Genomic DNA, 27,134 nt, shown 5'->3' with positions numbered 1-27,134 from the left:
GTAACTTCTAAAGTCAAATTTACATTATGGGTGGGCAACTTAAGCTCCACTGGGTTTAAAAATACAACAGGGACAGGGTGGGTAAGAAAAAAATCCGAAAATAGTCACAGAGCAGTGGCAACTCCCAAAGATTCAACAATCTTCTATTCTGCTTACCTTAAACGAAAAAATAAAATGTTGGATCTTCTCTGACTGCACGCTAGGCTATTCACACGGAGATGCAGTTAAACACTGAATATCTAAGGTTTCTGTAGATCTTCAGAAATGTAAATATCTGTACAACCATTATTCCTTGCCAAAAATGTCCTAATGGTCCACAGAAATAAGATGAATGTTTCATGTGAAGGCAAGAAAACTGAATTAACTGTGAAGTTAAACGCACTATTTTACTTTTTTTTTTTTTTTTAAATGAAATTAAAAAAAAGGATTTCAGAAGAATTAGTTTACATTTCCAAATAAAAGCAGAAGTCGGTAGGAGTAGGATGGAGCATACACTTTAATAAAACATAAAAAACCCACAAAAATATAATAAAAACACGCACCATTACTAGGTGCTTCATCAGCTTTAAAAATAACATGAAATATACTCAATATATATATATATATATATATATATATATATATATATATATATATTTGTGTGTGTGTATATATGTACAACTTTAATAATACTAATAAAAATGTTTCAAGCAATTAACATTTCAGACCCCTTGATCTCAATGCAGGTCTTAAAAGGAACATATTCATTTAATCCTTTATGCCAATGAGCTGCTAATCTAGGAATCCATTTTATTTCAAGGCATTCAGTAAGAGTGCTAACGTCACCCACTCTACCAGTGTCACAAAATTTCTCAATAACCATAAATTTAAAGCTGTGTGTAGCACCCTCATTTACTACATTTTGCCAAAGCATTCTTTATATCTCGCCAGTTAATATTGTACAAATGTTCCCTAATACGGTCTCAAACACCTGTTGTTCTTCCCAACAAAACATCGGTTACAGGCTTGTCAGACAGTAAAATATACAAGATTCTGCATTCTACAGTTCGCAAACAACTCAAATTAAAACAATTTTTAGTTAATTTTTTGTTTTTAAAATGGTCTGAGGAAAATGCTTTGTTATAAATCCTTGAATTTAAGAACAGATGTTAGTAGGTCAGTGCAGAAAAAAGTAGGGACATATCCTTGTAATAGATGTAATATATGTAAATATATTAATACTGACAGTTTATTCATACATCCAATGAATGGGAAACTGTTTGAATTTGAGCTGTTTGTGAATATAAAGTATGCTCTGCCAAAACATTTAATTAGTATACGTTTATTTGGATTACTTATTATTTTTGAAGTCAGTAGCCTGCTTTGTTTCTGTTATATTTTAGTTTACATTTCCAGTCTTTTCTCAGGTCAACTTTAATGGCACAAATAATGAAAAATATCAGCTACTATGCAGCAAGAGCAACATCGTTCTGAAAAACGAGGCTACATTTTTATTTCCTGTAACTCAATAGGAAAAAAATGTAGAGTTTTAATTCTGATACCATAACACTTATGCAATGGAAAAAGACTACTGTTAACAGATCAGCACGACACACAGAGGCATGAAATACACATGCTCCTACTTCAAGCCTTTACATCAGAGTATCTGAAGTTCCAGCCAAGTCATATGACACATCCACCCATAACTACTTGTTTTGTTTAAAGCTACAGCCCACCACAAACCTAGTATATGACATGCAGCTTATCATTATATACTCATTCTCTATGTGATTATGTTGGCTCTCTTGTGTTTTGGTATGAAACCCTATGACACAGGGTCAATTAAAGGCCAGGGTGCTGGAGAAAAATATGTCTGCTCACTTCTATCAATGGGGAGATACATGAGTTATGCTAGAGTGCATCTGAGCTCATGGTTCCCAGGGTAGACCAGCAAAACTGATGGTGGCACAGGTGCATTAGAGAGAATATAGGCTGGATAGGGCAACTGAGGAATGCATTATCGCAGGGATGGCTCTCTCACAACACACTTGGAAGTACTACCTAGTTCACAATGATGGAGTTAAGGCATAACACTTAAATTCCTGCAAACATCATAAATGATGCTTTAGAACTGGTTCTCATCTCCTCCCCCAATACTGACTTCCATACATGTGCAAAACAGTCATCTGATAATCAGAGTTCTAACTGCTTGAACAAAAATGGTTATATATATTTCTCCTACATATCATCATCAGGCTGTATGCATTGTAGGAGTGTATATTGTTCAAGATAGCTATATGCTTTAGTACTGTCACAGAATTGACATATAAAAAGTTTGGAGGTGCTGGGGTGCAGGCAAGTCCCTCTGCACAATCACACATTTCCTTCTTTGTTATTAATCTAACAAGATATCTCCATCAACTTTGAGTAACTTAATGTATTTCAAGTAATAATCTGTTGATCTTCACAGAGGAAGCCTAGTCCCACTACCTAACTCCCAAAAGCAACTCATCTGCTGGTAAAAGGGGACAGGCAACCTCATTTGTTATCAGTGTTCGACCCAGGTTAACAAATTTAAATACATAAATAAAAAGTCTGGAAAGAGAACTCTGATGGCGGAGAGAGCTAGAGGACTTGCTGGTTTCTGATGGTCCCATCTTCCCAAAAGACCAAAAAATATTGTGTATTCTCACTCACAAATATTTTCATATTATCCTTTTATTAGACTTATTCAAGTCCATATGCTTGTTTATAGTCACTAACACCTCATATACTTGGCTAATGTAACCATATGAATGATGAAGTACCCTTTTGTATGGCAGTTTAACAATATTATTGGATACTATTCTCAGTCTCCACCTCCGTAACGTACGAGTCTGAAGTACCTAAGCAGTCAGCCTTTTCTAAACTGTCTTGAAAACACTCATTTGTACCCAGTGGATTTATCTTGCTTATAAAGAAAACAAGCATAAAAAATATTTTCTTAACACGCAACACATCTGTTTTGTTGAAATAAGTTTACATATTTCATTCATCTCCTGTAGTACTTTCAAGTGTACAGGTGGCAAATTCACAATGTCTTTTTCCTTGCAATCTACATATCTGATGCTTTTGATTTATCGGATGTGCTACTGTTAACTGTTGGACCTCCACTAAAAACAAATCATACCCAGATGGACTTCCCCATTATCAAACAAAAATAAACTCATGGATAAATACCCGAATTGAAGGTTTGTTTTTCCCTTCTCTGAGAGTGCGTCACTTGAGATGGCAGCAGGCGGCGCACGTTTTTGATCACGACGTTCTTGTAATCTACCTCCAGAATATGACCAGCTTTACTGCAAGCAAAGCTGAAAGAAAATGCAAATAAGCAAATCAGGGCTAGACATCTACAAATATTTAGCACTCTTCTCAAGTCAGTAAAATCACAGACAGACCCTCACTCATGAATCCTTTGTTGAGTTAATCATCGCTACAAAGCACCACTCATCAAAACATCTTGAATGTTCCAAGTTTCAAGATATCCCTGTTCTTGTACCAGTACACACTCTGATGAAACTCGGCTATATAAGACCACACAAACCTCAATAACACTGTTTCACCCTTACGTCACAAGTAAGTACCTTCCTCTACAAAAAGGAAAAATAAAGATGTTGCACTTTACTATCTGAGTAACTCAAATCCACCATCCATGGGAATGAAAGGAGGGTATAGGATTCTCGACTCATGAAAAACAGTCATCTCACAGATCAAGTGTTATTGTAGGAACGTGACTGTTATACCCAACATCAAGGATCCTGCCTGACAGGTCTTCATCATTTAAAATCGCAAGCAGTAATCACCCAAGGACTACACAAGCAAAGCAAAACCTCAGAAAGATAATTCATGGAGTACTGCTTTTCCAAGACAGTACAAACATTTGAGCTGGCATTGCATCTTCACAGCGTGAGGCTCTCCACTAACCCCCTCCTCCCAAGTTTTTGCCCCTGTGAGGAAGACTAGGAGATGAATAGACTGATTTTGAGGGAATTTAAAAACATTCAGAAAGAAGCTGGATTCATCCTTAGGAATACACTGCATTTGTAAAAAGGCTAGATACAGTTCCCCTAACAAAATAGCATGATACTTCAAAATTGTAACCAGACAATTGACAAAGACCAGAAAAAAAAAAACATTTTTCAAGAAACAAACTGCAATGATGCCAAGCTAGAAGGCTCAAAACAGCAAGAATCTTGTACCACAAAGTTCAAGTCTCAGAAAGAGATGCAGCACTCCTTTTGGGAACTGCGTGATAAGCCAATGTTGAGTCACAGCCCTGCCCTCCAAACGGACAGGATGCAGACTGACAACTGACACATGCACCTTGACTAAAGAATAACTGAAGCCCAAAGCATACAGGCATCTGACAGAAGTCATGGTCACCTGCAAGCTGACCAACTAGGTGGTGCAATACATTATTCTGCCTGATTTGAGTTTCTAGATGGAAGCATAGACCTGCCAAATAGATGGATTCCAAGCAGCTTCAATAACCTCAGAGACACAAGGCAGCAAATCCAGTGAGATCGTGAGATCTAGAGGTCTATATCAGAACCCATGCCTTGTTAAGGAGACAGATGCTGACCCATTTGGGGGGGGGGGTCAGAGAGCAGAACATCCTTGCTTTGGACAGGAAATGTTTTCTGAATCACTTGGGACAAAGAAGCCAATTATCACATCCATCCTAACCATGACAGGGTGAAGAGAATCAGCCTTCTTCTTTCCCTCCTGAACTTTGCAAAGAGATTTAAAATCAGCAGGAATAACAAGAAACCATATAGGAATTTCCAAGTGTCACAGTAGAAGAAATGTGCCTAACAACCACAGGAGAGGAACTGTGATATGGTCAATCAATGGAGTATCCAATTTCAGGAAGACCCTGATTAGATACAACCTCAGTATCAGCAGCCTGGAAGATGATGGAAGGAGCCCCTCAATTCGCTCTTTTCTTTTTTTTTAAATACATTTGTTAACCAGGTAAGCTCAATGGATACAAGTGTCCCTTTTCATGGGCAACCTGGGAGCACAGTCTGGCTAAGTGACTTACTTAAAGTCACACAGCAGGTAAAAAGAGGTGGACAATCAAACCCTGTATCTTGGATACAAGCAGCAACAACAGCTCATTAACAGCTGAAAGCCTTAATTCTTAGCAATACCAGTCATGCTATTCACTCCCCAGGGATACAAACTATTAACGGAATGATGCCCTGTGAAAGGACTACTGCTAGCTCATTCTCCTTTCCATTAGTATGAACTGCTGATAGAATGAGGACTCCTGTCTATGGACCACTGCCAGATGAGAGGCGTCTCCTTGGGGGGGGGGGGTAATCTTGCACCTCACCCCCACCTGTTCACATACCACACAACAGGCTAGTTGTCACTGATGATGAGAGGCCCAAGAAGCAACTTTAAGGCCTGTGGGGCAAGGAGAACAACACCTAGTTTTAAATGACTGATGATCAGCTTCACTCTTCAGTGATTCTCACATTCTCTAAAGCATGTGGGAGCTTGAGTAAACACTTGAGCTGGAAAGCAGAGGATCTATTACCAAAATCTGTGATAGGTTTAGCTACAAAATGGTAAGTCTCCTTCAGGAGACCTGTGGTAACTACCACTCTATGAATGCAACAACAAGAGTGTCACCAAATGAGATTTGCAAACAGGTGGCTGCTCTAGAGGCATTAAAAACTCATTTCCTTTTGCAACACATACATTGTCAGGTTTGCAAATGATATAATGAAGATCTTTGCAACTATTAATTGCAAAAGGTGCAGAAAAGTACAAATCTGGACCACACACTGTATACTCATCCATTTGGCTAACGCCATGACTTCCAGGGTTCTCTCGAAGGGCAGAAAATACAGTTGTGCAAGTTGAATTTACCATAACAGTAGCTGTTCAGATTATCACTGCTGCAACAGCCTTAGCTATATGGGTTATATCCTGCCAAGGATATAACAGCTGGCAAGCTTCCAAAGCTTCAAGGCACCTTCCATACACCCAAACTCAGCTCAAGCCACATGACAGTTAAGTAAAAGACAATTCTGGGTGGAAAGCCCTTCAGAAGTACAATGCTAGGAACAACAAAAATAATGTCCACACCTTGGCTTAAAAAAAACCCCACAAAAAACAGGGGAATCCAGGGAGCAGGAACTGCAGCAGTGATCATCTGAAAATCTACAGTTAAGATAAGTTAAACTTATACAACTGCACTATGTTCATCCTATTGATCACTGCTGCAGTAGCTTTAGCTATATGGGTAGATTCCCTTAGTTAACTAACTACACTTGAGAGGTGGAAGGAGAAGAGTCCAAAAGCCCCTGGAGACTTGTCCTAGCCACGCTTAATCTAGATCTAGAGAAGGAATTGAGCTTATAGTGCTTTGTAAACGTATGCACAGAGGACTAAGTAGCAGCGCCTAGAATGTAACTTTCCAAAAAGCCACAGGTGAAGCCAAAGCCCTGATAGAGTTGGCCTTGACCCTGCCTGGAATAACTTTGTTATGGTGAGTATAACAAAAGGTAATGGACTTAGATAACCATTTGGAAATAGTCTGCTTTGACACAGGGTGTCCCATCCTTTTACCTTCACAAATTATGAACAATTGATCAAAGATCTGAACATTTTAGTTCTGTCAAGATAGCACCTAAGTTGTTAGTGGACATCCAAGAAATGGAGTATCCTTTATCCCTCACTTTTAAGTTTACAAAAAAAGGGAGATGGATACTCTAATTTAAAGTAAACTCGGATATCACTTTAGGCATAAAAGAAGGATTAGTTCTCAAACAAACCCTGTCTCTGTGGAAAATGAAATAGTGTTGACTCACCATAAGAGCTTGTAACTCAGATACGCTTTCTTGCAGATTTCAGAGCATTCAATAAAACTTTTTCATGTTAAGAACCTCAAGCTAGCCAGATTAGCTGGTTCAAATGGAGCAAACAAAATGAAGATCCCAAGTAGAGACCATTGAGTTTCTTGGAGGCCTCTTACGAAAAACCCCTTTCAAGAACATTTTAACATGACAGTGCATTGAAACAGGAGGATCCATGGGCAGACATACTGAAATGGTCGATAAACGAACCTTGACAGAGGAATAAGAAAGGAAACAGGATGGTAACTCCCACAAATATTGTAAAAGCAGAAAACAGCTAGCCCTTGAATGGGTGCTGGATATGTTGTTGGCACCAGCTAGAAAATCTTTTCCATTTCTAGTATATGATTTTTTTTTAGTAGCAGGCTTTACCTGCTGCAAGTCCTCAGAAAACAGGTGCCTTAGAGGAATTAAGACCCTGTCATCCAGGGAGTTAACTCACTATTACTGATGCTGGAGTGTATCAAACACCCCTGGTGGTGTGTGAGTTGATCCAGTCTGTGAGGAAGCTTGTGGTAATTGTCCCTGGCCATTTCTTAAAAAAAAAAAAAAAAGAAAGAACCATTGCTGGCTGGGCCAGAAGCAAGTCATTACAATGATCTTAGAGAATTCCTTCTGAATCTTCAAAAGTACCCTGGATATTAGTGGAAAGGGCAGAAAGGCATACAGGAACATTCCTGTCCAAAGGTAAGAAAAGGCATGTGTCTTCAAAGTCTTCTTGCATAGAGTCCTGGAATGGAATTTTGCCAGTTGATTGTTCAGAGAGGAGGTAAAGCAGACTACTTCAGGAATTCCCCACAGATAGATCAAATCTGATCTAGTTTCCATTCGTGAGGGTCTGCCCTGGTCCTGCTCAACTTGCCTGCCACACAATTTTGCTCTGACGGAAAAAAAAATGTTATATAGTAAGACTGTGCAGTCAAGCTATATCCCAAGCTAACATCATTAGTCTGCAAAGTGGGTACAACTTAATTCCCTCTTGCTTGCTGATGTACCACATGACCGTGGCACTGTCCTTAACAACTTGATGAGGTTCCAGAGACCAAAGATGGTTTCAACAGTTGAGTGCCAAGATAAGGCCAAGCATCTCCTTGATATTTATGTGCTTGGGTCGGTCTTTGGCGTCACCCCCCCCCCCGCACTTTTATCCCTTCTGAAACTGCTCCCCAAGCAAAGTTCGTAATGTGGTAACTGACTGCTTTAGAACATGCAGGGAAAAGGGGAGACCTGAAATTAAAGATATCTGCTGTTTCCACCAAAATATTTATTTTCTGACAAACTCCAGCACTGGGATCTAGAAAGATAAAGAGTGTTAATGCTGGGACCACAGAGATTTCAGATACCACTGTATCCTTCTCATGTGGAGCCTTGGCAGGAACATCATGAGGATTACAGATGCCATGAGACCTCAAATCCTGAGGTATTCACTCGCAGTGACCAAAGTCTGAGTGGAAAACCATAGAAACAGATCTAAATAAAGATCTATTTTCTCCTGTAGAAGAAAAGCTCTTTGAAATTAGTTGTCTAATTGATATCCCATGAATACAATCTGTGTGAGTGAGTCAAGAAAGGCTTAGGAATGTTCTTCTTGGAATCTCAGTTTGTGCAAGAAATCCATTACCCAAGACAAAGATTCCTGACACCTCGAAAAAACTCTGCAAAGAAGAGCAATTAGTCTAAATCTGGAAAAACCTGGATACCCTCTAGCCTGCAATGAGCTACAACTGCAGCTAGAATCTGAACACTCTTGATGCAGTGGGCAGTCCAAACAGTAAGGCATAGAACTGATAATCTGATCCAGACACACAAAATCTTAAGAAACGTCCAAAGTTTGGATGAACAGGGATGTGCTAAGCATATTTTAAGTGTGGTGTTACCAGGACACTTGAAAGAGGAAGAAGAGATAAATAGGTTGTGAAGTGGCAACAGTTTGAATTTGAGCACCATAACAAACAGGTTAAGGAAAGAAAGATCAAGAAATGGTCACCAAGCATTTTCTTTCTTTGACACTGGGAACATCCTTGAATAGAACCAGCTCCTCCCTTCCCTAAATGGGGAAGGAGGTTTATCACACATTGGGACAGCATGAAATGAAGAACATGACGAAACAAAAGAATCTGATATACAGGATGAGGAATGACCTCCTGGAAATGAGGAATTTCCTCCAAGTTGCGATCTCTAACCTTGATGAATGATTTTCAGAATCCTTTTGTCTGAAACAATCTGCTGCCAAACAGAAAAATTGAGATTCAGACTTTCAAGAAGAAAAAAGGGGCCAAGGTCTCCTGAATAGTTATTTGAGTTGGCATATTGATTAAGGTATTTCCCTGAAACACAAGGTGCAGGTTTTGATTCTCACATGTGTCACTGGCTAGGCTTAAAATGGCCCACAAGGGCAGTTAGCCTAGTACTAACCTATGAACTATGACATAGACTGTCCTTGGTTTTGAGAGGTTTGAGACTTCTTTTTGGAATCCCTTGCCATTTCTTTTTAAACATTTGTTTATCTGAATTCTGTTGAGGATGTTTATTCTGTTTTTTTCTTTTTGCCAAAACTGGATGAGGAGAAAGAAAATACCTTGGACAATTTGGAAAAGGAGGGCTGGAAAATCTTAAGAGATTCCTTGGATCAGCTTGTCCCTTTCATCACACTTATTACCACTGTAGCAAAGGGGCCAAAAACAATCTCTATCCAAGGGAGAATTTAATATCTCATTTTTACATCATCTGGGAGGTTCTGAGATCGCAGCTAAGCAAACCTCTTTAAACAGTACCAGTAACATAGCCTGGAAGTAGTATCAACAGTCATACACACACACACACACACACTAGAAACAACCTGTGCAATAGAAGAAACCGTGTTATTTAAAACAGATTTTTCCTCACAAGAAGAAACTGTAGATAAAACATCCCTTGCACTTTCACAATTTGTCAGATCAAACTTTAACATATGAGCATGACAATTCAAAATTCTGAAAATTGACACTTTCCCCCACACCGATCAATCATTTTCCCATCTTTATTAGATAGAGTAGGATTGGAATTATTATTAGATAGAGTAGGATTGGAATTAACTAAGTTCTTAGCAGCAGTGGAGTCAACTAAGGCTACATCTGCTGGGTCAGGTTTGGGAAGAGTGTATAAAAATTTAAAATAATGAGGTGCTTTATACATCATATCTGCCTTTAATGGACAGTTAGCTGACTATCAGGAAAATTACAGGCAGTAAGGCACATGTCCTCTAAAGCAGGCAAGCCAGGAGGATTAGGTGAAGGTTCTGGAAAATCCTTCTATAACAACTCATAGTATTTTCTGTGGGACTGAGAAACATCAGTGTTTTCCCTCTGAAAACACTGAGACATTCTAGCAATAGTCTAAAAGAAAGAGAAACTCTCATAGGGAGAATCAAAATGAGCTCACCTCTATGTCAGAATCAGAAATCTGAGAACAAAACCCTGAATTTGCCCCTGCATCCTCCTCTTCAGATTCAAAATTTTGAATCTCTTCAGGAAAATAAATGTATTTTTCTTTTACTAGAAACTACTTTACAAGAAGGTTCAGTAGCCTGAACTAAACCCTTAGCCAGTTCCTGCAAACTATTCATATCCATAGAAATTTGAGAAATACACACATGCTCTGTTTTCGGTTTCTTTTTAACAGGAAAAATGGGGTCAAATGTGTTACTAATGGAAGCAACTGCTTCCCCAGGAATGGGCACTGTATTCTGACACAACAGGGAAACCTTCCCTGTCCCCTCTCCCAAGACAGACAATAGCAGCTCTCCCTTGCCCACTGTTGAAACTCCAAAATGAACAGAGGACATAGCTAACCCCTGATCCATAATGGTTGTAGGTGCTACAACAGAGGGATCTAAAAGATGAGTGGTCTGAGGTAAAACAGAAGTCCACAACAGAGTCACCCATCTGCGGTTGAGGTAAATTGTTAACCTGCTATGGTGGTAAGGGCTGTTTGCTTAACCTTTTCTTTTGCAGCTGAATGATTGACCATGGGACCAATAGACTGTTCCATGGTCAAGTTAAAAATGGTGACTCTTTCCTGGGGAAGACCAGCAGCAAATGCCGGTAAAATTACCAGTCCTCAAAAGTTACTTTTTTGACAGAAAAAAAAAAAACACATTAAAAAGCACTTTAAATGCTACTTCAGTCCCACAAATGAAAAATAAACAATTTCTCCACATAAAATAAATTTTCAGTTAGTATATACTGCTGTAGGCGGATTGGGCACTCTAAAGTGGCCCTAGGCATGAGTGTGTGCATGTGTGTGCCTTCTTTGGAAGGTTGGGCGCTGGGCTTGCAACTCGACACTGTAAAACTCCACTGCCAATCATGAGCTGACAGGTGATCCACTGTGGCAAACCCTAAACGGGAAAATTCGAAAGAAAAAGATATACTACTTTTAAACTGAAAGAAAGAAACTAAAGAACTAGAGAAAGAAAATACTACTTCTTTCGGCTTTTCCCGGTTAGGGGTCGCCACAGCAGATCACCTGTCTGCTCATGGTTGCCATTTAAAAGAACATTACAGTCTTAAGACAGTCCATTAAACAATACTTCTAGCTTTAAAATAACGTTTCTGAAGAGGAAAGTAATAAGACATCAATAGAATTTAAAAAAGGAAGCCTTTCCCTCAAAGGGAACTTATCTGCCCATCAAAGAAAAGCATAAGCTAACCATCAATCCTCGAAAGTCTCAGGAGTACACATTTCAGCAGCAGTAAAGCTCTGAAAGGCTTCTAGCCCATTCTCTTGTTTTAGTTTGCTCAGCTTGAGCTGTGTGAACACGTGGAAGGTGCCCTGAAGCTTTGAAAGCTCCTGCTGTTGTATCCCTGGCAGGATACAACTCATGTAGCTCATGTTACTGCAGCAGTGATCAATATGAAGAGCATCAGCCACTCTCCCCTATACAAGAACAGCCCCTCTACAGATCCAGGCAATTATAGGCACATCAGCCTCACTAGCCTTATATGCGAAGCCATGGAACACATCACAGACCTCATTTCTGCAGACACAGGTAAATTAACTGATCGAAACCCCAATCAGTTTGGAATTGTGAAGGGCAGGTCCTGTCTCCCAACTCTAGTAAGCTTAATTGAAAAGGTTACAGAGGTTTTGGATTGTGGCCACTCAGTGCACTCTGCTTATCTTGATCTGGCAAAAGCTTCTGACACTATACCCCATGCTGCTATCATTACAAAAAAGACAAACGTAAGGTAAGCCGCTGTGTTATCACCTGTATTGCAACTTAGCTTTACAACAAATCCCAGGTTGTAAAAGTTGCTGGAACCCTCTTTGAATGTAAATTTGTAATGAAAGGGGGTACCATAGGACTCAGTGCTGGGCTCTCCATTGTCTGGGATTTTACTTTTTTATTTATTTTATGTATATTCATTGACTGGGATAGTGCACTGATCTCAAAGGAACTTTCTCAAGAGTCACTGCTTGAACTATGTCTGGTTAAGTGACTTGCTTAGAGTAACACAGTTAACAATGGAGGCTGAGGGAATCAAACCTTCGACAAATGGAAAACAGAAAATGTGCCAAACTGCCAGGAAAAAATGCATTTATTTTGCAGACATCCAGTCCAATATCCCAGAAGTGAGATGGACCACGTTTTCGATGACTGCAACATGGCTACGGTTATCCACTGATACAAAAACTCCAGCAAGGGCTGGAATATGCACACATCTGATATTCTAAAAACTGACTCAAATTAAATACAAAAAAGTGCATAGTAGCAGCATATGAATAAAAAGCTGTTCCAAGTGCATGTTATAAATGGTACACCTCTTCAGACAGACATGGTAATAAGAGACCTGGAAACTTATGTGGGCAATTATCTTTTATTTGATTATGTTTCCATCAAAGTCAGAAAGTCCAATTTGGCCCATTTCATTTACAAAGGAATATATTTAAGATACAAAGAAGTTATCCTGCCACTACAGTCTTCTCTTATCAGACCATTCATTTAACATAATGCCCCCTTTGGTGTATGTGTATATATATATATATATATATATATATATATATATATATATATATATATATATATATATATAAATATATATAAAAATCTAAGCATATTTCTCACCTAGAAAGGCTCCAAAGTACTTTTATCAAGAAAAATTAAAAGCCTTAACTCCTTCAACTATCCCAACAGATTAGCACAACACTCTTTATATGCAAGTCGCCTACAGGCTGATTCTAGATGACCTGAGTCTTGCTTTTCAAAATATGAACAAGCCAGTAGAATCTGACCACCTGTTTCTTGGCAAAATCTGTGACTCTACAAACCGCCATACTATGAACTTAAATCTATACCAACAAATATTTAAGACTCACTGGAGAGTTGTTCTTAACTCAGTGTATTCCTAGTGTAAGAAGAAGCACTATTTTGACTGCATTTAAGGCAGTCTTCATTATTGTATGTGAAGACACAAATTTACACGAGGATTGTCCCATAGAGCCCTGCTTGATTTGGGAGGTGAGCACCCCTAAGTGTTTGACAAGAAAGGCATGCACTTTTAAGTATGAATACTTATGGCATCTTATGGTCTTCATAACATCAGTGACATCAACAAAACCTGCTGGAGAGACAGGTTCGTCTCCCAGAGGCTGCCCCATCACTGGAATAGACTTCCCATTCATATCAAACAGAGTACCTCGCTAATCCTCTTCAAGCACAACCTTGATGAGTGGATGGGAAACCACAAATTTGTCCCAGGGGGTCCACCTTTGTCCCTCATTGACAGGGGCGACTGGTGCTGACTGAGGTTTCTTTTTTGGGGATAAACTCTTGGCTAGGGCCATTAGCTTAGTAACTTTCTATGATTCTATGCTCCTATGATCATAAACACTTGCCTATTATTGTTCTTATGTTTGGATATGATGGCATTCAAGGTCATTGTCCTGGTCAATTAGTCTAGAGGTGATGATGTTTCAGACAGACACATGCCACCACCATCAGCATTACTGTAAAATGCATTAACAAACCTAAACAAGTAGTAGGCCATGAAACCATGTAAGGAGGGAATGTTCTCTGTTCTTAAACTAGGTTTCAGTGGCAATACAAATATCTACATTTTTCAGCATTACAAAGCCTTCTAGGGAGGGCATTTTCTTACATGCATTTCCATTGTTGAGTAGTGCTACCTTGGTATTAGCCTGTGCAGACTGATTTTGCCTAAAGCCTTCGCTAATAAACAAAACCCTGACATAGGTGCAGGCCATCCCTAGCGAAACAGGTAGAACTATCACTTTCACTTCTCTAATCTACATACAGAGTAGCTGCTGCCCTACACAATGCATCAAAAGCATCATATCTATGTGTTTTGGAGTTCCTGGGAACATGTTCTGAGATAATGTATCTTGGGTATCTCCTGCTTCAAATTCCTTCGCAGAGATGCCCCCCTACCTTAACCCTTACCTTCACCAGCAGAGATTGCCAAGGAGCAAGCATGTGGATCTAGCAGTTCAAGGCTATTTAAGACAGGCCTGCAGGCTCTTTAAAAAATGGCAGGAAAAGTGTAGATTTTCTTCCAAATCTGTTGTGTAGTCTACTCTCCCTTCCACAGGGAAATGGGTTTCAGGCTAAAGTTGAGACAGATCCCTTACTGGAATACAGGGACTCCACAACTGGATCAACTATAGGATTTTTAAATAGGACTTTATGGGAATCCTTGACCCTGTTAAAAGTGGTTAGGCTATCTGGAAGCAGGAGGTAGACAAAATAGCTCCACAGATGCATTAGTAAATACATCCTGCACAACATCCGTGACTGGCGGGACAACTGCACTAATCTTAAGCAGGCTCATAAAATCACTGTATCTGAGTTGGGTCTCAAAGAATACCTAGTACTCCTAATGGAACTCTTCCTTTACCTTTTGAAGGGTGATCCCAAAGGAGAAATCGATTAGTGGAGGGGCAGAGGAGAAGTTATCCTCTGCGTCAGTGGCAAAAGGAATTTGTCCTACATATATCAAGGTTATCTGCTTCAGAATCAAGGGGCATCTGAATCGTCCATGGCAGGTTCTACCCTTCTCATTTTTGAATGGGTTCCAGAAACCTTAGACTGTTTGTGGGTCCCAGAAACCTTAGGCTGTTGGGACTTCAGGAAGGTCATGAAATCCTAAGCCAGCTGAAAAAGTTGCTTGGAAAAAGTCTGGTTAGTGGAAAAATAACAAACACTGACTTTGGCTGAGGAAAGTTGGCTGCCATTGGTTTGGGCTTTGGTGCTTTTCACCTCATGGCTTCTAAAACAACTACTCTGTAGTCCTGAATTGTGTGTGTGTGGGGGGGGGGAGGGGACCAAGGGTTTATCCAGCTCCTGGTAACCTCCTTTTCCACATACACAGTGGAAATACCACACTGTTCCTCAATAACAAGAACACAAGACTTTGACACTGAGGCCACCTCTGCATCAGAAGACGTGACAGATTCTTAGGTCTTGGAGAAAAAGCAGAAAGCCAGTGGTGTGGCATCTTGCAAACTGGTTGTATCAAAGGCCATGTCTGAAGACAGGCACTGTAAAAACACCTTGCTATGTCTGCAGTCATTAAACCAACGGAGACCAGAATAATCTGCTGGAATATCATCTGTCTCCTGACATTCATCCACATGCTTCTTATCAGAAAGCTTTTTCTTCAGAATAAGGGCCCTGCCAACACTATAGCAGCTTGGAAACATGCAAACACGCACAGAGATTTAGCTCTTTTTCAGACTATCCTCAATGTGAATCTAGCAAAATGTGGACACATCCAAATCGTGTTCAGGGCTGAGGCAGGAAAAAAAAAAAAAAAAAAGAAAAGAGAAGTCTTTATGGAGAATGTTTCACACAGACTATGCAACTCTTAACTTTAGCAGAAGAGTCTGAATTAGAAGATATAAAAAGCTATAAGAAAATCCCTTATAAGGTACTAGTCTTTCTTTTTGAAGCATGCCAACTGACAAAACGATACAACAGAGACGACACATGGCAGAAAACTGAGTGGCAAGAAAGATCCACAGATATCATCTGACAACCTCTTATCCTATCAGAAACTTTATGTCGCTGTTGGCATGAGGTGAACAAATCCTTGGAAGATGCACCTCTGTAAGCTGAGCCAGCAAGCTACATGTGGTTACTATTCCTGTGCTGAATGGGCTACTTGTGGGCAAACTAGTCCAAAAAGTATTAACTGTAACATGAATAAAATAAATATAAAACTATTGAAGGATGATGAAAATAAGACTGGATAGAGAGAACACTAAAAAAATCCCTTCTAATATCTGGAAGAGAAAGATATAAGATATAAGAAAAGAATGCATGGATGCTGACCTTATATTATAAATAATTCTATTTGTCTTCGGGGTTAGAAGTATTTAGACCTGGCTTTTCTAATCAAAAAACACTAAGAAATATCTATGAGTGGGTGGTATGCCTAAACCTTTTTACTCCATACCAGAAATATATACTACCTGATGTAAACTTACTGACAAGTTGTGTAAAAAGATAAATGTCTATGACAGAATGAATGGAAAGTACCAAGCAGATTTTTTTTTCAGCTGCCAAATAAGAGAAAATAGGAAGATAAAAGTGCATGCTAGGTTTAGGGAATCACACGCTAGAACCACGTTTGCATAAATTAGGAAGAAACGAGTGCACATATAAGAGGTGAATATTTCAGAGGAGGATTGTATGTCCGACGAGACAATAATATAGTAGCATTTTAATTATAAGGTTTTCTCATCATTTAAATGTATAGGTTGGGTACAGCCTAGAAAAGCAGTTAGGAGAAGGGTTTTGCAAGGTTTACTTGAATGTCTAGTGAGAAGAGTATAACTGTGACTTATTGTTGAGGCAGTATTCATTATATAAAGGACTTCACTTCAGGTTAACATCTACACACTAAATAAAAATAAAACAAAGCTCAGTCCCAGGTTGCCCGATATAAACATTTTTAATAAAACAAACAACAAGTAAGCTCTTTCAAGGTAAAAGCCCTCTTCATCAGACAAATACAATGATACAAAGCCACAAATTTAAATGAAAAGCAGCCAATCATAAAGCAACTCTATTAATTCAATTAACAGAATAGACAAGCACTAATACTTAAATGGGTGAGTATAAATAAAAGGTTTTAAAGAAACAGCTTCATTAAGACCTGGTTCTTTATCCGCATGAAAATATAGGCTCCACTTCTGTTCACAAGCTTCAGTCCTGACCTTTACATTCCCTCCTCTTTTATTTCTCTTCAATTAACTCAAGAACAAAAAATTTGAAATTATGTGAGGGACCAAGAGCTAATACATGCTTCGCTAAAGCACTGCTGTCTTTCCTATTATTCCTTACATCACGAATATGCTCTTGTACATGTTCCCTAAGGGAGCGATTGGTCTTACCAATGTAATATGCCCCATACAGAGTACAAAAACTATAATTAAGTTCTTGGATGAACAGTCAGCATAAAAACAGAAGCTTATAGAGTATCCTAGTAAGGGGTTTGTAAAGGTAGCTCCTGTATGTATGTGTGTGTGTGTGTGTGTGTGTGTGTGTGTGTGTGTGTGTGTGTGTGTGTGTATATATATATATATAAATATATACATATGTACAGATGTTACAGTGTCAACACATTTGTCTCAACTCTCTGTGATACACTCCCCAGTCTAATCTAATTTTCTATAGCAAAGAAGGCTTCTCAGGGACATATTTTTAAATGAAAACTGTGGTACTTCATAAATTCATCATCTTCTTTCAGCTGTTCCAGTTAGGGGTCGCCACAGCGGATCATCTGTTTCCATTTCTTCCTGTCCTCTGCATCTTGCTCTGTCACACCAACCACCTGCATGTCCTCTCTCACAACATCCATAAACCTCATCTTAGGCCTTCCTCTTTTCCTGTTAACTGGTAGCTTCATCCTTAGCATCTTTTTCCTAATATACTCAGCATCCCTCCTCAGCACATGTCCAAACCAAAGTAATCTTGCCTCTCTGGCTGGTCTCCAAACCTTCCAACCTGGGCTGACCCTCTAATATACTTATTCCTAATCCTATCCTCCCTCGTCACACCCAGTGCAAATCTTAACATCTTTAACTCTGCCACATCCAGCTCTAACTCCTGCTTTTTTGTCAATGCCACTGTCTCCAACCCATATAGCATAGCTGGTCTCACTACCCTCTTGTAGACCTTCCCTTTCACTCTAACTGGTACTAGTCTGTCACAAATCACTCCTGACACTATTCTCCACCCACCCCATCCTACCTGTACTCTCTTCTTCACCTCTCTTCCACAATCACCATTACTCTGAACTATTGATCCCAAGTATTTAAACTCATCCACCTTCACCACCTCTACTCCTTGCATCCTCACCATTCCTCCATCCTCCCTCTCATTCACACATCCTCACCATTCCTCCATCCTTCCTCTCATTCACACACATATATTCTGTCTTAGTCCTGCTGACCTTCATTCCTCTTCTCTCTAGAGCATATCTCCAGCTCTCCAGGGTCTCCTCCACCTGTTCCCTACTCTCACTACAGATCACAATGTCATCTGCAAATATCATAGTCCACAGGGATTCCTATCTGATCTCGTCTATCAACCTGTCCATCACCACTGCAAATAAGAAAGGGCTCAGAGCTGATCCTTGATGTAATTCCACCTCCACCTTAAATGCATGTCACTCCCACCGCAGACCTCACCGCTGTCACACTACCCTCGTACATATCCTGTACCACTCTTACATACTTCTCTAGCACTCCTGACTTCCTCATACAATACCACAACTCCTCTCTAGGCACCCTGTCATATGCTTTCTCTAAGTCTACGAAAACACAATGCAACTCCTTCTGACCTTCTCTGTACTTCTTCATCAACACTCTCAGAGCAAACATCGCATCTGTAGTGCTCTTTCCCGGTATGAAACCATACTGCTGATCACTAATCATCACGTCCCTTCTAGCGGTACTTCATAAACTAAATCTCTTAATTCATCGCTCACAAGTAGAATATTCCAATTTTTCTTGATAATATCACAAATAGCTCCTATATCACTGGAAAAAGAGGGGTACTCTAGTACAATGTTTTTTAAAACTATCTGTGAAAATATACTCATTTTGAATATTACTCTGAGGAGCTTTTTTAGATAAGTATGGTCTCCCTGTACTTTTTCTTTCTGATAAAACTGAATTTATGCAAGAATTAATATCCTTCTCTTTATACCCTCTAGCTAAAAAATCACATTTTAAGTTATTAAATGCTGTCTGTAGCTGTTGCTCATCATTATGTAGCTTCATGCTTCTAAGAAACTGTGATTTCAAAACATTTCTGGACACATGATGAGGGTACATGCTATTCTTATGAAGGTGTGCATTCTTCCTAGTTTGCTTCCTAAAAGTACATGTTTTAAATTACTATCAGGCATCTTAACCTTATATCTTAATCCTATATTTTCATGAGGATAAAGAACCAGGTCTTAATGAAGTGGTTTCTTTAAAACCTTTTCTTTACACTTGCCCGTTTAAGCATTCGTTCTGGTCTATTCTGTTAATTGAATTAATAGAGCTGCTTTGTGTTTGGCTGCATTTTATTTAAATTTGTGGCTTTGTATCATTATATTTGTCTGATGAAGAGGGCTTGTACCTTGAAAGCGCTTACTTGTTGTTTGTTTTATTAAAATTTTTTTATATCAGCCAATCTAGGACTGAGCTTTGTTTTGTTTTTATTTATACTATAGTGAGGACCCATGGTTCGGTTGCATTTTATCTTTTCTATATAACATCTACACACTTCAAGGGTTTTGGACACCTCTTGCCTTAATTTGTTTTCCTTTCCATACTAGATATTTCAATCTGATGCTAACTAGAAAGCAGAGTGCAGCTTGTGCCATCTCTCTCTCTTTCTGTTGAGATACAATGTAGTCTGGTACCAACCAGTAGGTTAGAGACATGTCTACATAGAGATCAAGCACAAGCCCCAGCCCCCAAAGGCACAAAGCAAACTCCTAACTTCCAAACCCCACGAATAAAGGTGATGTATATACAGAAAAGATCACAGGGCACTTAAACTGCCCAAACATCAATGCAAAATACATGTATACCAGCAGCTCAAAAGAAATCTTACCCTGTAAAAAAATTTTTAAAAACCAAGCAATCAAAAAAGAAAAGTTTCCCTTTCTGATAAACTCCCTCCTGAAATGTCGACGCTCATAAAGTTGAGTGCCGACAGACAGAAAAAAAAAAGATTGAAAACTCGGGAAAAGAGCAAATCTCAAACATCACTCCTCTTCTTCAAGCCATTTTTTTTTAATGGAAGCAGGCCCCCTATACAACCTAAACTTATATATACCAACTCCAAGATCGTCATACCTCAGAGAAAAAAGAAAAAAAATCTGAGAATTATCCATCTCGGACATATTAAATGTAAGTCCAGTTTTTCAGCCATTCAGTCTGTTTTGGGACTCTCTATAGGAGGTCTCAAAATTTCACATGGTTTCCTTTCTTTTTCTTTTAAATAAACATCTTTATTAAATTATCACTTATGACATAGGCAATCACAAATTAATATACATACAAACAAACCATATTGACAATTTTTCTTGCAAACAGTATACATCACTTATAATCTATCTAGTCATTGTCGGTCCAACATAGCTCATTCAAGTCTTGCATTCTTTTAAACCTCATTCCTCTCATGCAAGCATTGTTCCCACAATTCCCATTTCTTTCAATGTATTTTGATCCTACCCTTCTCTAAAGGTCCCATTCCAGTTGTTTCATTTCTGTTACTATATTCACTACTTCCAGAAAAGTTGGTTTGACTTTCATTTCCATTTTCTAGCAATTGTTTTTTTTTTTTGACAGCCACCATAATCATACTCAGCAAGGCCTTAATATGTCTAGGCAATTCCGATTCAGTATCATAGCTCAAAATATAATTTCCTTAGTTACACCAATTTCTTTACCCATATCTGCAAGGAATCTTAAAGTCTGACAATGCCTTATACTCCCAGAAAATATTTTCCCAATTACCCTCCTTTTCCTTCACACCTCCAACATTTGCTGTCTACCTGAGAAAAATACTTTCAAGTCTACATGGGGTATAAAAATACGTAGGTAAACACTTCCAAGCAAATATCCAAAATCTTCTAGACTTTGTTGCATATTTTGGAGTCATACTTGTAGTCCCCCATTCTTTCTTTGTCAACTGCTTATCCAGTTTCTCTTCCCAATCCTTTCTAACCTCCTCCGATTGATTCTCACAGGTATCATGTAATATTTTGTAGCTATACTAATTATTCCTTTTCTATCAGCAGCTCCTGTTCTAAATTCTACTAAAATTCTACCAGCATTGGTATTAGGATCTCCTTATTTCTTTCTCTTTGCCTATACTCTGATATCAATCCTTGATAGAAAAGGTAATCTCTAGCTTGCAGTCCACATAGATTGCTGGCCTCTTCCCATTCTATCACCTTTACCTCTCTAATTATTTGCTCCCAGTACCTTGATTCTTTTGACATTTTTTCCAATAAATTCCAGCTTCCTCTTGCCTATTGTCCGTATCCCTAATTGCAGTCATCCCTATCAGCAGAATCTCCTTTCTCCATTCCCATGTTGGCTTAGTTCTTAGATTACGTTCTACTACTTTATGAAAATAATATTCTGCATGGTTATTGTTATTCTTCTTAAGGATCTGGATCCAAAATCCCAGTATCTCCTTGTTTCTTGAGCTTCCCCCGTTTTGTTATCCTTTTCCACTTTGCATTACAGGTTTCTGCTTGTGTTATGTATAGGCGCCTTAACTGTGCATCTCTGAAACACCCCTTCAAACTGGGTAATCCCAAACCGCCTTGTTTAACTGGAAGCAACAACTTATTCCACTTGACTCTTGCTGTCTTCCCCTCTCAGACAAAATCCTTCAGCTCTTTATTAATTGCTGTCCACAACTTCACCCCATGTTGACAAAACTAATGCCTGATCTGTGTATAAAACTAAAGGGAATAATAACATTTAAACAGTTTGTATCTTGCTATCCATATCCATATTAACAGTGCTTCTCAATTTCTCAGTTTTTATATTATCTTTTGTTTGGTCTCTTCACACATATCCTTAGCTGTCACACCAGAATGCTTTTAAATCCATATTTCCAAGTACTTAATTTTATCACGTCCCCATTGTGATGCCTCTTCACTGGCCCAGTAATCAAGGAGCCTGAATCCTCACCACTAGCACCAGTGAAGGATGTGCACATTGGGAGGATGACAAGTACACACACAGTAAGGTGCAATTTCCCTTGAGAGTACAGTCAGTCTAGGGTTGGTTTCTCTCTCTTTATCCAGACCCCCATAAAGACACCCCACTGGCACATATATAGGGTTAAAATCTCAGCAGAGTGGTCAAGCCAAAACCTCCAGCACCCTCTCTGTCCAACCAGTGCTTCGTGTCCCTGCCCAAGTAGCTGACACACACACACACACACACACACACACACACTTTGAGATTTGATTTATATACAAACATACGATCATTCCTGGGGAAGGCTGGTGCAGGTTCACGAGCTATGCCCCCTTCTGCCCAGACTATAAGGTAGTACCAGCTGCTACCAACCACTGTTATCAGCTACTATAAGGCCCTTCCCAAAAGGTGACCAATTCTACTGTGCAATGTTACTATTATTCAAATGGTAAGTGTGTCCGACTAAGGCTATGTAAGAGTGGCCTGTACAGTGTCACCAAATGCATATGCAAGTTCTCTAAGAGCTTAAATATCTCTGAACAAACCAGCCACAATTAAAAGGTTTAAATATATTTAATAATAAATAATAAACGAACAAGAAAATTCTCAATAACACAACACAGTGACAACAGAGATCAGAATCACAGGAAATACTTTAAAACAACATTGCAGGACAGTCTCACATAAAAACAGAAAACATCTACACTAATCTGATTAAGTTCCTATCTCTAAAAGAAATCACTGTAATCTAAGTCTTACTTACAGAGCCAGACAAGTGCTGATGAGAGGATGCTGTCAGATCCAAAGACAAATACAAAATGCACAGACTCACTGTCTGAGATAGTTCTTAAGTTATCAAACATTTCTGCTGGGTTACCTCAGATTACATCATTCTTTGTCATCTCTGTGTCAAAAATACTTATTTTTAAGATATTTGCCTGGAACTGGAAGTCGTAAAACAGTTAAACACTTTTACCTTTGAAACCTGTAATTATTTCAGTTTCCAGACAACAGAAAGAAATTCTAGCTGCAGACATTCTGTCTCCTAGTTGAGATAAACAACATCATAAACAAATCACTTATTTTCTTTGAGTTTGCAAGTTAACTCTGTTCTTTTCCAGCAAGGTACACTGTGGTTACATTCTTGAAGCTCAGCACATAACATACAGTTTAACACGCAAGTGAATAGTTTGATTTAAAGCCACTTTGGAAACCACCTTAGGCATGAATGTAGGATTAGTCCTCAAAGACACCCTGTTTTGATGAAAACTAATATAAGGTTCCACAGCCATAAGAGCTTGCAACTCTGAAACTCTCCTGGCAGAGGTCAGAGCTAACAGGATGGCTGTTTTCCAAGATAAAAACTTGATGTCAGAAGAGGAAGCAGGCTCAAAAGGAGGTAAGGTGAGCTTTTCCAAAACATAGTTGAGATCCCAAGCAGGAATGGGAGGAGATCTAGGAGGTCTTAAGTTCTTAGCTCCTCTGAGAAACTGTCTCATGAGCTGGTGGGAAAAGATTGGAGGGTCTGTATTATAATGAGCGTAAATAGCAGAGGCATGTATCTTAATGGAAGAGAAAGAGAGACCCTTATGTAAGAGATCTGTCAGGTAAAGTAAAATCAAAGGAATGTTAGGAAGAAGAGGATAAGAATCCTGAGCCTGCATCCAGGAACAAAATCTTTTCCATTTTCCTGCATAAGATTTTCTAGTGCTAGGACGTCTGGCTTCTAAAATGACATCCATAACCTGCTTGGGTACGAGAGAAGGAATCAAAGACCCTGGATTAACCAGGCTGCCAAGCTGAGAGTTCTGACATGGGAGTGTAGAACCTGACCCTGATGTTGGGACAGAAGGTTCGGAGTCTGTGGTAAAACCCAAGGGGGCTCCAGACATAGGTTTTTCAGAGTAGGGTACCAAAACTGTCGAGGCCAATTTGGGGCCAGCAAGATTATCATCTTGGGCTTGTCCTGTTTGATCTTTAATAATACCTGTGGAAGAAGAGGAAGAGGTGGAAAGGCATATCCCGAGAGGTTTCTCCAACTGAATGATAGTGCATCCACTTTCCAAGCTTGTTCGTGGAAAGTCCGGGTGCAAAAATTCTGTAGTTGATGATTGAGATGGGATGCAAAGAGGTCTATGTGAGGACATCCCCAGACTGCTGTTATCATCCTGAATATTTCGGTGTCCAGCATCCACTCGTGTGGATCCGAAAGGTTTCTGCTCAGACTGTCTGCCAGGAAGTTTTACCTCCCTGATAGAAACTGAGCTTGAAAGTCCAGATTGCAAGCTAGAGCTGTGTTCCATAGATCCATGGCTAGTCTGCAAAGGGGGTAGGAATGAGATCCCCCTTGCTTCTTTATGTACCACATAACTGTGGTGTTGTCTGTCCGTATCAGTAGTTGTCCTGGTTGTAGAAGATTCCTGAAGGCCATTAGAGCTTTCTGAACGGCTAACATTTCCTTTAAATTGATATGCAGGTGCTTCTGATCCTTTGTCCAAAGGCCCTGCAGACAGTTGCCCTGAAAATGGGCTCCCCATGCATAATCCGAGGCGTCCGTTGTTAGTATCTGAGTGGCAGGAGGCAGACAGAAGGGTTTTCCTTTGTTTAGAGTACATGCCTTGGACCACCAAAGGAATTCCTTTTGAAGACAAGGCAGGATGGAGATCAGTATGTCTAAACTGTGGCAATGCTGAAACCATACACTTTTTAGGTACCACTGTATTTTCCTCATGTGTAGTCTTGCATATGGTACGAGAAGGATGCAGGAGGCCATGTAACCCAAAGCCAGCAGGAATCTCCTTGCAGATAGCCGAGTTAAAGTTGCCAAGGTTTTGAAAGTTGAAGCCAGCTGAAACTGTTTTTCGTATGTCAGAAATGCCATCTGGGTTGTGTTTAAAGAAGCGCCCAGAAAAATTATCTGTTGTGAGGGTGTCAAATTTGACTTTTTTATGTTTACAGTGAATCCCAGGAACTTGAGGAGATCCTGAACAAACCGTAGATGCTGGAGTAAGACCTCCTTGCTGTCTGCCTGAATAAGACAGTCGTCCAGATAAGGGTAAATTTGAATTCCCTTGAGTCTGCAGTAAGCTACTACTGGAGCCAGGCATTTGGTAAAGACCCTGGGCGCAGTAGACAATCCAAAGGGCAGCGCAGAGAATTGAAAGTGCCTCGATCCGGCCTTGAACCTGAGGTATTTTCTGTGTTCCTGCCTGATGGGAATGTGTAAATATGCCTCCTTTAAATCCAAAGTTACCATCCATGCATTTTTGGACAGCATTGGAAGTAGCTGCTGTAGAGTAAGCATCTTGAATTTTGGAATCTCTAGAAAGGTGTTCAAGACTGACAGATCCAGAATGGGTCTCCATGAATTTTGCTTCCTGGGGACTAGAAAGAGCCTTGAGTAAAAACCTTGTCCCATCTCTGAAAGTGGAACTAGTTCTATGTCTTTCATAGCCAAAAGAGCTTCCACCTGGTTTAAGGCCTCTGTCCATTGATGTTTCGGAAGATCTGGCCATCCGCTTTGGCCTTAGTAGGGTATGAAAATGGAATTTGTAACCTCTTGAAACCACATCCAGAACCCACTTGTCTTGGGTTATAGGAGTCCAACTTCGGTGAAAAAGAGAAAGTTTTCCTCCGAGAGGGGCTTCCAGGCAAGAAGTTCCTGCAGCCCAACAGAGGGAGTCATTGAGTCTGTTTTCTATGAGTTTGCGACCTGTCCTCCCCTCCCCTAGGGGTGGAAGCAGTCCACTGTCTTGGTCTATAAGAGGCTTGTGTTTGAGGCCTTCCTCGGGAGCATCTGTATCTACCCCTCTGAGGCCTGTCTGAATTGGGAAAGGACCAATTTTTTGTAGGCCAATTCCTGCTAAATCTGGGTGGCTGTACTTGTAAGAAATCTTTAACTGTTTGCATGGATTTCGCCTTGTCCTCCATCTTTTTAATCACCTCTTCAGCTTTAGATCCAAACAAAACATTATGCTGAACAGGAGCATCCAATAATTTAGCTTTTACTTGTTCTGGCAAATTTTGTTCCTTTAACCATGCATGCCTTCTAATTACTGTGCCAGAGGCAGCAGCCCTACAAGAAGCCTCCAAGGCATCAAATCCAGTGTAAACCATGGTTCCCAACTTGTTCAGTGGCATGCATTAAGTCATGTAATTCCTTATCATCTGCACAGGCGGAAATGGAAGTAAGCTTTTGTTTTAAAACAGACAAGAGAAACTGCTGGTATTTCAGCATATGAAACTGACAGTTTAAAGCCCTAATAGATAAAGTAGCAGAAGTGTACACTTTTTTGCCCCATATTTCTAAAGATCTAGAATCCTTCTCAGTGGGAATGGGGTTTTTAGCAGAAGCGGCCTTAACTCCCTTAGGACCCTGAGAAATGGTTTCAGGGTCAGCAGTAGGGTTCTTGTATAAAAACTGGTGGGAATCAGGAACCCTGTAATATCTATCAGGCTTAACAGGAGCAGGAGGAAAAGAGTCAGGGGTTAAGTTAGCCTCCGAAAAAGCATCATCCACAATATCCAAAATAGGAGGAATAGCCAGGGGTCTATGTTGGGGAAGAAGAAGAAAATCCCTTAGTCTTTTCTTAGATTCCGAATACTCCTGTCCTTCCCAGTGGAAATGTTCCCTCATTTCATGCAAAGTTTCCCCAAAAGAGAATCCTCAGGGGGAGAAGCTAAAGGAATGAATTCCTCAGCATCAGAATCCTCATAAGGAGGGAAAGAATATTCCTGGTCAGAAGAAGAAACTGAAGAAACAGAAGCCTGATCAGAGGAGTCATAATAAACTTCCTGCCTTGGCCTTTTATCTGGAGGGGGATGTGAACCCCTAATCATAGTAAGTAAATCCTCCGCCATCTTAAGTAACTGTTTCTGTGACTTGGGAGCTGGATCAGAAGAGGCCTGTGTTGCAGTCTTTGATTTGGAAGGAGTCTTTACCTTTGTCTTTGGCTTTGCCTTTATTAGAAGCTGAGTAGGCCTGAAAACCCCTTCGGAAGCCGGTACCTGCACAGCGGCTCT

General features: G+C 39.8%; 1 protein-coding gene across 1 annotated transcript in view; it reads right to left on the bottom strand.

The window, feature by feature from the left end:
* The window catches only part of WDR90 (WD repeat domain 90), a 1,773,335-nt gene that overhangs the window by 1,010,000 nt on the left and 736,201 nt on the right, over nucleotides 1-27,134 (bottom strand). Inside the window, exon 17 of the mRNA XM_044079383.1 lies at nucleotides 3,199-3,329. Coding sequence (XP_043935318.1) covers nucleotides 3,199-3,329 — 131 coding nt within the window. The remainder of the gene's footprint in view (nucleotides 1-3,198; nucleotides 3,330-27,134) is intronic.

The sequence above is a fragment of the Protopterus annectens genome, chromosome 8.part0 (genome assembly GCF_019279795.1).
Source record: "Protopterus annectens isolate FY-2018-M chromosome 8.part0, PAN1.0, whole genome shotgun sequence".
In the NCBI taxonomy this organism is placed as follows: Eukaryota; Metazoa; Chordata; order Ceratodontiformes; family Protopteridae; genus Protopterus; species Protopterus annectens.
Note: the sequence above shows the minus strand (reverse complement) of the source record. Positions and strands in the feature narration are given on the sequence as shown.